The following is an 11,339-nucleotide window of genomic DNA, read 5'->3' as shown; positions in this document are numbered from 1 at the left end:
AAGTTAAATATTATATTTTAAATATAAGATTATTTGTCAATAAACGAAGAAATTTTTTTGTTAATAATTTTAGAAAATCTATCTTTGTTTCCTTTCGAAAATTTAAATAGTCACATCCGTCGATTCGTATATTTAATATACAGTTCCACTCATTATAGAGACCTATCTACCTATAGATTGTCACGATTGAAGAAATAAAGCTTGCTATAAAATATTTGGATTATTTTTATGTTTCATCAACTAAAAAAGTCATCATCCTAACCCCTTGTATTTAATATTAAGATGAATCCATTCAATAGGCAAATGAGGGATATTAAAAGAATTCCAAGGTGTAACTCATGTATTTTAGGTACTAGATGGGTCAAACGTAAAATATTAATGAATTCCCATCTCTAAGCTACTTTTCTAATTATTTGGCTTTTATAAAAACTAATCAATAATAAAATTTTACCTCTTATGAGCTAAGTAAGATATTCGTTCATATTTCAAAAAGTTCGAAATATACATTATTTAAATGAAATTTTTTTTTAAATTCCTCGCGTTTTACATCAATTCATTTAATCAATTTTAAAGGTTAAATTTATTATAATATGTGATATACTAAATTTCGATTTTATTCAAAAAATTTAAGATGTTAATAGATGTGAACAACAATTTATCTGCTCTTTTCTTTTTAGTGATGATCATCATAAGTATGGGATTAGAATGTAAAATTCAGTTAAAAAAAATTTGAATCTGTATGAAGCCTTGAGTCACTAATTTAATTATATATTATTAATTTGTAATATGATCCAATTATCATTTAATATATTTTAAATTTTATATTATTTATATATTTATTTTTTTTCTTCTTTAAACTATTCTATAAACAAATATTTTAGGGCATTAATTGAAAAAAAAATATTTCATCCTGAAAATATATCACAATGCCCTTGCCCATAATATTTGGGAAAATCAATTGGATATCGTATTTTATAGCATAAAGTGTATAGAAGACCAAATAGAGGATAGAAAGAAAATTATAAATGTAACCTAGCCCGTTTACACTTATAACATTTTTTGATTATAAGAATGGAATTAATAATTAGAATTTTCATGTTAAATGAATATTTATTATTATTCTCTATATATCTAAATTATAAATTATTATTTTGAGGATGTGGTATTTTTAAGGCTTTTTTGCTAAATAAATTATATTCGTTTTTATTCCTAATAAAAAAAAATATAAATATGAAATTGTCACCCACAGGGAAAACTAGTTATATAAATTTTGGTTGTGTTGTTAAAAAAATATATTTTGTCGATTTTAATTTTGGTACAAAATCTTTACGCACCTCAAAATAATCTTTATTTTACATTACTTTAGAGCTCCATTTATATACCTCCAAATATCTTCTCGTTGTTTGGCTAATTTGTAAATTTCTTATTTCCCCTCTATTGTGTGCAGTTGCTTGCACACGTCATCACATGAAAGTGTTTTGGCCCTGGGCCACCATCTTTGTAGATGGTTTCTTGGAATTTTCTATTTTCCTCTGCATATAAATTCACAATAATTTTTTTTCCATCCGCCTACAGCCGAGTTTTTAAAAAAAATATATTATACTTTTTAAATTGGAATTTACAAATTTTGAACTAATATTTAAATTTTATATATTTTTAAATTTATTATGAATACCTTCAAACACTACTAACATATAATACAAGACAATTGGTAATCTAAAGATATAAATTTTTATTATAAAATATTTACCTATTTATTAGGATTTTTTAATCTTTATTTAAGAGAAACACATTATAAATCCAATTCGTATTTCTTATAATTATCATGTATAAATATTATTTGCTAGTCACTCCAATACAAAGAATTTTTTAGGCAAGCCTGAAAAGATTGAAGAACTTACCATATCTTATGAATGTCGTTTTCTAAGAAGAATGTGGCATTCTTGTTCTAAATCACATCACGTGGAATCATAAATTTGTATTGTTGAATGTTTATTTGCCCACTTTGTCAAATAACCTTAATTTAATAATTCCTCTTGATCCTCAATAGCTATATTTACTACCTGAATAACATCATTCTCTATAAGTTTAATTTGTTTTATTATAAAATCTGAAGCTGAGAAATTTTGCCTATTATATATATTAAGACACAATTGTCAATTTTTGAAATCATGAATTTAAAATGGAAGCCAATACCTAGATGATTTCTCAAATAAAATATAAATTAGATAAATGAAAGATCACAAACCGGAAATCGTAACGCAAGTTTACCATATTTCCCATAAGTGTAATAATTTCAGAACTATCACTATCATTTACTATTAAATTTGTTACAATTTCACTTCTATAATGTAACGCCAAGTTTAAAGTAGGCCCCTTTTGTACTGAAAGAAATTCGACAGTTTCTTTAAATTTTGAAAGAAATGCTAATAGTTCTTCTACCAGATTAGTTTCATAGTTTGATAATTTGAGAAAGTGCTTCCCAATTCTTTTCAAAACATTATTAATTAAATTCTTATTTAATTCAGATATGCTTTCTAGCATAATTAATATACTATGCCAACGTCTTGGGACATTTAATTTTAAGGTTTTCATATGCGTGGAATTATTGTTATTATTATCATTGGAATTGCCAATTTTAAAACGGGGATCCGGGTATGGATCAGTGCTGTCAAGATCTAACATGTCTGATATTAAATCTTTTTTTCAACAAAGGGTACCTTTTCAATATCATCTACTGTAACCAGATTGTGTAAACCATGACCCAAACATAAGTGGTGTTTATGTTCACCTAATCGAACACCTTTTCTAACATTAGGCCCAGCATCTGTGACCATTTGTATTTTTTTCTTTTTAAATTAAATTCCTCTTCTATTTTATCAATCTCAGTTAGAATAGTTTCTGTGTTTTTTTTGTGTAGTAAATCATTTCAAAATTATCATTTATTAAATGAAGTGTAAATGTAATATAGTTTCTTCTTCTGTATTGATCTGTCCACATATCAAATGTAATTGAACAAAATTTTGACCCTGAGTTAATTTGTTCTTGTACATGTGCTTTCATTGATAGGTAAACATTATTAAGAGGAGTACGGCTTAGTGTTGTCCTGTCTGGCAAAATAGAATTAGAATTGATAACTTTATATTTCTAATAAGTATTTTGAAATTTATAACAGAAAATCATTATATCTTTATTTTATATTAGACAACAAATTAGGGAGAATTTATCAAGAAGAAATAAATAGTGTTGTTAAATTTCCTAACTTTGACCATCTCTATTGTGTCTTATTCAGGCCTTTAGACTAAAATATTGAATTAAGCTTCTAAGTTTAGTCTCAACTTGAAGATTGATTAGAATATTTCTGGATAAAAATATGGCTACGCTGTTTTATAGTTGACTAAATATAGGTAGTTTAACAACACTAGAAATAAATTTGTTAAAAATATATTCTGGGTTGCAAAGCTACATGTTAAAACAAATGAATATGCAATTATCCAATATTATTTAAATCATATATGTCTATGTGTAATAATATTGTTAGCATGGCTATAAAATTCAACTATTGTAAATCTTCATCAGTAGCCAATGCTATTTCAATAGAACAAAAGAGACATAAAGGTAGTTATTATAATAGATAAGATATCTATAAATTTAATACCTTCAAAAAATCTTTCATTCCTATATTATCAATTTATTGAAAAGGTAATAGGTCAGCACAACATAATAACACATAATTTCTTGCTAGAAGCCAATTTTTAGAGGTTTTAGAATTTGTCTGGAATTTTGGTTTGGATATAAAATATTTTTTTAAATCTTGCGATTTTGATGAAGTATCTGCTTTAATATTATGTTCAGAAGTCAAGTGTTTTCAAATTTCCTGTGCTAATGTTTATTAAAAAGTTTTGATTTTATAGCTACATTATATTTTACAAAAAATATATTTAAATTTATTAAAGATTTTGGCTATATATGAGAAAATAATATTTAAAAAAAAATACTGTGAAAATGGCTTATTATCATCATAGTCTCCAATAGCCTTTCTTAAGCAACAATTGCAGTAAAATTTGTGAGAATTTATGGAAATTGTTTTATTATCTCTTTTTAAGTGTAAATAACCAAAAAATTTCCAGACTATGGATTTTTTATTTTCCAGAGTTAGGATATTAAAATTATTTATAGAATTATTAAATGTAGACGCATCCATTTTAAAAATATGTAAAATTATGGTAACTTTTAGAATTTTAGATTTTTGATTGATTGAATTCTATAATGACGCCAATACAGTTATGATTTTAAAATAGTAGAAAATAAAAATTCATCAAAATCCTGATTGACATTAAAAAAATTTAAACAGTGATGTTGACCAATTATTAGAATAAAAAGGAATAAAATATGAAATTAATTTCTGCGCCGGCGTGATTTTCTTAAACGGCGGCGTTTCCGGCGTAACCAAAAAAGGTTTATATATAGCCTTCGATATTCAATCATCAATATTTTATTTTGCCCCGGATAAATTTAATATTATTATAAAATTTTAATTTTAACCATATAAAGGGTCATAACTAGACCCACTCACAAGTCACAACCCAGCCTAGCTTTTTTTTCTGAGACCCTTATCATTTCTGTACTCTCTTTTTTTGGTATTAATCTTGTTTCTATCATAATCATCTATATGTCTTATTAAAACTCTATTATTAAGCTATATAATGAAATTTAAATTAAATCATCGCTCTAACCTAATTTATTCTTGAGATATTTGAAAAGTTAATGAAGTACATTTTTTGTAAGTATCATTTTTTCCCGCTCTTTAAACGCCCATATTATTAGCGAGTAATTGGTAGGAAGTAAAATTTCATTTTTTATTTTAGTTATAGTATATACACTACCAATATACAAAATTCAAAAAAAATTCTGAAGGGGGTCGGGTTGAAAATAGACTTTTTATTTGTAGATTTGATATGGAATTCACCTTATATAATTTATATACAACTTTTGAATATCGCTACTACAAATCAATCGAGATATTTTTTACCATAATTAATAATTTAATTACTATAATAAACATCAGAATGATTTTGGGTTAATTGTTCTACTTAATTGTAAAAATAAAATCTATACTATATCTACCTAGGCTCGTTTGAAGCAAAAATACCAATCAAATAAACAGGAAAAGATTCACGTTAGAATATTTTTTTATTTAACCAGAATAACTGTAACAACATAATTTTTAAATATTTGAGCAACCATCATATATAAATACTTATCTCAAATGTATTAAATTTTGGAATCTAATCTATATCTAAATGATATACCCCTATCATAATGAACCATGGAAAAAAAAATTCAGGCAACTCCCTGGCATCATCAAACTAATTTAACACTCTTAAAATAAAAAAACTACAAAAAAAATAATAAATAACCTATGTGTTTTCTAATTGTCGAATTAATATTTATTTTATATTAGTTAGCTATTCTTTAATATGGAAGTAGAGTCAAAAAAGAACTTGCAAATTTATGACTAGCCACTACAAAACATGTATTTCCCCCTATACTAAAATTTATTTGTATTAGAGCCTAACCCTAAACTCTTTTGGGGTTTTTTTTTTGATGCACAAATCATGTTGATGAGGAAGACATTGTTTTTTCTCTAAACGATTTCAAAAATTTTTATATAAATTTACTATTCCCAAATAGAATATGCTTATTCAGGACAATAATACAATTCCTACCCCACCCCCAGTGTTGGGATCTGTCCATTATCATTTTTGGATAGTGTCAGGCATAAACTAATCAGCTGTTCCCGGAACTTTACATCCGTGCTGCTTGGTTATTATTAGGAATAACGTGATCCACAATCAATTCATCCTTAGACAATTATTACATATAATCGGTTAAAAATATAAAAGTTTAGTGAATAGAATGTGAGATCGTCATCCTGGGAAATTCTTGTTTAATAAAATTGACCATTTTACCCCTTGCTGCATATCTTTAGAGGAAATTAATTAGATTAAATAGCTACAACAAATTTTCTAGATGAAAGGAAGCTTCTCCTTTCTTTCTTTCTTTCTTTCTTTCTTTCTTTCTTTCTTTCTTTCTCCCCTCATTTTAATCTTTTTTTAAATTATATACTATACTTTATATGTTTTAACATTATATCTAATGCATATACAGTTCCCGCGTATTTTATAGTATAAATTACCAAGTTATCCAATCACACGAATTAGTTTAATTTTATAAAATAGAAAGAAAAAAAAATTTATCCCCGAAATAAAAGTACCTGCCAAATAACCCATGTTTCCTATATATTAAAAAAATATATATGATTTAAATAACAATTTAACCAATTTTTACCCCATTTTAATAATAAATTGTTCTGACGTAAAAATATAATAATAATTAAATTGATAACCATTTATTCTAACTTTTTTTTAAGTATTCCTCCACAATAGGAAATCTGAGTTTATGTTAATGTCTAAGATCAACGATATTAATAAGTAGTTTTAATTTTATAATTTGTATACAGGAAAAATTACACACTTTTTTGAAACGCCATTAGGCTTTTATTTGAATAAAAATACAAATTGTATAAAAAATAGGTTTAAATGCAAACAAAAAGTCTCTCATTGACCAAATCAACAAGAGAATCTTTGGAGGAGCAATAATCTGGAGAAAATATAATATGCTTGGGAGAAGATGCAATAGCATTTATTTGATCGTAACTCACTCTCGGACCTACAGCAAAGACTTCTATTTCGATACCTAGAATTTTATAGAGGAAAATAATAATAATAATACAAGATTGAAAAAAAAACTGAATTTAGTTCTTTGTACATACCATCATATTTAATTGATTTGGCAGTTGCCTTCGGATATCCCACAGATGTCTCTGATATATAAACCCATATTTGTCTAATGGAGTCTGGCCTACTTAAATTTTTTAACATTGAATATGCGAGTGACAGGGCCTTGTCAACATTCAAATAATCTAATAGTAATAAAAGTAATTATTTTAGAATTTAATTCTTAAATCTGATGATATCAAATTCCAATTTAAAAAAATATATATATACTTGTTCTATCATTGAAAATAGCGTTAGGAGTAGCGAATGCGCCCGACGGAGATGTTGCTGTTTCCAGTGATAAATGAACGTTGGCATTTTTGTTATATGTCACGATTCCTACTCTAGCCCCATCATGACCTAGAGGGTTGTTTTGGATAAGCTGATATAAGGAACCCTATTTGAGAAAATGATATTTTTATTATTTTTGCATCAATTTAAAATAAAAATGATTTGTTACGAAAGAGATTTTTAGCGCGCATTCCAAATCTGTGGCTGAACGGTATTCCAATTCCACCAGAGCCACTACATCGATTACTTTGTTTTTAGCGCTAACGAGATCTTTGTACAGCTTAATGTCAATCTTGGGGACTAAATTTAATGATATAGTTAAAAAGGATAATATTTTAGAAAGAGTACATTTTGGTTTTTCGGTATAATATTTTTTGGAGTAATATACTGGTTTGTTATAATCTTTTGAATCATGAGTGGAATACAATTTACACAGGCAGATCACAATTAGAACACTGAGAATTCTTGACATATTTATTAGTTTGAAAAATTTTAATGTTATAATTTAGTTTTCAAAAAGGAGTTTAATGAGCAAGTTTTTATTAAGTATATGAATAAACTTTATCTTTAAATAATATTTGTGATAAAATTTTGCTTTATAAAACAAAAGTTCTTATCCAGTTTACATTTAAAATAAGATCCTATTACAAGTAATTGTTTTTGATTTGATAATTTATTAGTATTTTTATAATATATATAAATCTAAATTTAAATTTAACAAAACAGATATAACTATAGGCAGTTTAAACGTATTTTCATTTTTTTTAAAAAAAAGTTAAAAAAAACCATGCTTAATTATTATAATTTTTTTTAATTCGCAAATCATTTAAAAAAATTTGTTGTGTAATTTACCTCGATAATTTAAAATTATATGAATTTGGCAATTGGATCAAGCAAATAAAATAGTTTTCTTTAAATTATTAAATTGCTTAATTATTTAAGAAAAAAATAGATAGTATTCTTTGTCCAGATACACTGACAGATCCAGGATTTTTATAAAGAGAGAAAGGAACAACCAGAAAATTTTACCAGATTTTTTTTAAAAAACTTTTGGCACGATTGCGTTAGTTTAATTATATAATTTTGGTTTTTAATTTTATATTTTTCTCACTTAAAATCATCATTTTTTAAAAAATATTAATTTTATGTTATTTAAAAAAAAATAAATAATTCAATAAGATTTCACAAACTACGTTTTCGTAAAATTAGATTTGTTACCTCTCTCTTCCAAAAATATGGGTAGAATATGTCATTTAACAAACAACCGTTGATGATAGTTACTCAATTTTAAATTATATATATATTTTCGAATAATAAAAAATTGTACATAAATATATTTTCCTATATAACAACCGGAAGTTAAGTATAAAAATGTCCATTTTTATTTTTTACTAAACAAAACAAATGTGAACCATTGAGGAGATCTGCTGAAATCCTTGTGCTGACAAGAATACGCGTTTTTTGTTAAGTTGTATTGATAATGTTAAAGATATTATTACTTAATCTTTTCTCCATTAATATGGTACATCCTGGCTAAGATACCTTCACTGAACTGTAATGAAATACACGCAGACATATTTAGAGGTAGATGAAAGGGGCTAGATAAACCCTGAACTATGTCAAACAACTTAATTTCATTTTTAATAAAATATAATAGAATGTTGAAATTTTATTCTTTAGCTTTTAAATAATATCTATCTATAAGTAAAAAATATTTTAGAAATATTCCATTATGAAATAATTTAGTTATATTAAGAAATAAAATTTTGGTTGTCAAATCCAAAAGGAAGAGAATATTAGCAAATGAAGAAGAAAGAATTATAGCTAATTATCTAATTCAACAAAAGAAAAATATTTTAAAAATTTCAATTAAAAAGATATAAAACCATTCTTAATTATTATATATACATATATATAAATACCATTACTGTGATTATATCTTAAAAATAAGATGGATAATATATTAGTTTAGTTGATTGGTAATTCTCTTTGAATCTTCATAGCCTGATAAAATTTAATTATATAATTACATTTTACTTGTATGTAGAATGCGTAATTGTGCGCATGGCAAATGTTTAAACTTTGATTGATTTTTCCTACGTATACATAAATGATTTATTAAAATAAACAAAATTTTCAATTTTTATATATAATTAGAAGAAAGGGAAAGGAAAAGAAAGAAAAGAAAAGAAAATGAAAAGAAAAGAAAAGAAAAGAAAGAAAGAAAGAATATCTAATTGTATATTATGATATTTTGAACGATAAAATAATTCATACAAATTATTTATAATAAATTAATACATTCCAATTCATTATACCCAAAGTAGCGAATAGTTTGGGAAGCTGCATCAAAGTGATAATCCCAATTTTGGGGATTGTTGGGAAAGTTTTCCACTTTTACAACATAAAGTTGATATTTAAATAAATTTATAGACTAATTATTGAAGAAAAAATGATTTTGACACCCTTTTATTAAATGTGGGTAATATATTTTATATTCGCTCTTCCCCTTACCTAAAAAAAATGTTATCCCCCCTTGTCTCCTATTGATCTCGATACCAGATTTCAAGTATACATTCATTATATAACTGCCTTTAGAAAAGCCCCAAGAATATGAAGATGAACCAATGGACACCTTTCAGTCAAAAGATAAACTGATGTCTCATAGACACGATTTACAAACTGTTACGAGAAATGTAAAATTGGAAGTTGAATTTTTCTAACAGATGTTTTTATTGTGTAGAAAGCTAAAGGTAATAAATATCAATTATAGTTCGACAAAAAAAAAATCAATACTAAAAATTAAAGATTATAAATATATATACTAGTTGATAACCCGTCAGTTAAAAATGACTGCAAATGAGAATTTTGTCCTTAAATTTGATAATGGATATTACCTTTTATTTGATACCAATATCCATTTTCTTATTTTCCCACCCCCCTCCTTGAGTCAAGTTATTTGATACCCATATTAATATTTTGCTGAATAAAATATTCTTGACCCTCCCCCCTACCCCCCTAGACCGGCTCACTTAGAAGTGATAATTATCCTTAGAATCCAAAGATATTTTTATCACCTTTTATTTGATATCCATATGGCTTAGCGGGTAAATTATTACGACCTCACGCCGCTGATCTCAATCGGCGACTGTTCCGGCGTGAATAAAATTGCCGGCGGCGCACAGGTCTACACGTGATACATTCCAAAAAAAAAACGTTTCACAATAAAAAAAATTATTATTATCACTTATAATTTTGAAAAAAAAATTTCAATGCTTCATTTGGAGTCAGAAGTTATCTGCTACCATTGCGTCAGAGTTCATCTGATACCAAAATCCTAGTAAAACAATTTGAATGGTTCATTTCCGTTCATCTTTCGTAGAAGTAATTCGGATACCATAATCCCATTACGTAAATCCATCATAATCGTTCATTTTGAGTCAAGGCTCCTATGCTACGATTATCCCATATATAAATCTTTTTATTATTTGTAAATCTTTTTATTATTTCCAAGCCAATTAGAGAGCAAACGAAAATTGACTTTGTGGTTGAAGTTTACTCGATTTTAAATTATACAAATATTTTTTGGATAATTTGATCGAATAATAGATAAAATTATACATAAATATATATATATTTAATTATTCGTATTCGTAAAATATGGACCAAATATCAAATATTCTTTTTTAAGTATAGATATAATTTTACAAAAAGGTAGGTGTGAATTCATCCTTGAATTCAATTTTTCTATATAACATACCAGAAGTTAAATACTCAAAAGCTCTCCCATCCCTCTCCCGAAAATATGAGAGTAGAGTATGTCATTTTAACAAACTATAATCTTTAAAAAAATAAGCATAATTATATAATTAAAAACGTAATTCGTGCCAAAAATTCTTCAAAGAGAGAAATCTAAAGCAAAATCTGGCATAAATTTCTGGTTAAAAAAACCAACCAAAAGTTCCTATCTCGCTCTCTTTATAAAAATCCTAGATTTGTCAGTGGCTAACCGACGAGCACGCTATATCTTTTCTTCTGTAAGTAGCAATTTAATAATTCTAAAGAAAACTATTTTATTTGCTTGATCAAATTAAGATTTAATTAAATGTTAAATTTACCATCATAATAATTTTTAAATTATTCGAGTAAATTACTGCGATTTTTAAAAAAAATATAATAATTAAGCATGGTAGTATTTTTTTTAAAATA

The 11,339-nt window shown here is 25.8% G+C and overlaps 1 protein-coding gene across 1 annotated transcript; it reads right to left on the bottom strand.

Moving 5' to 3' along the window:
- Nucleotides 1–6,598: 6,598 nt before the first annotated feature.
- LOC135930715 (uncharacterized) lies at nt 6,599–8,383 on the bottom strand. The gene is made up of 6 exons (XM_065467515.1): nt 8,349–8,383; nt 7,479–7,594; nt 7,300–7,430; nt 7,071–7,236; nt 6,836–6,985; nt 6,599–6,759 (listed from the first exon to the last, which is right to left on the bottom strand). The coding sequence occupies exons 1-6, from the start codon at nt 8,381–8,383 to the stop codon at nt 6,599–6,601; spliced, it is 759 nt and encodes a 252-aa protein (XP_065323587.1).
- Nucleotides 8,384–11,339: the final 2,956 nt, after the last annotated feature.

This window comes from Gordionus sp. m RMFG-2023, unplaced genomic scaffold, assembly GCF_954871325.1.
Source record: "Gordionus sp. m RMFG-2023 unplaced genomic scaffold, tfGorSpeb1-WG-v2 contig_350, whole genome shotgun sequence".
In the NCBI taxonomy this organism is placed as follows: domain Eukaryota; kingdom Metazoa; phylum Nematomorpha; class Gordioida; order Chordodea; family Parachordodidae; genus Gordionus; species Gordionus sp. m RMFG-2023.
Note: the sequence above shows the minus strand (reverse complement) of the source record. Positions and strands in the feature narration are given on the sequence as shown.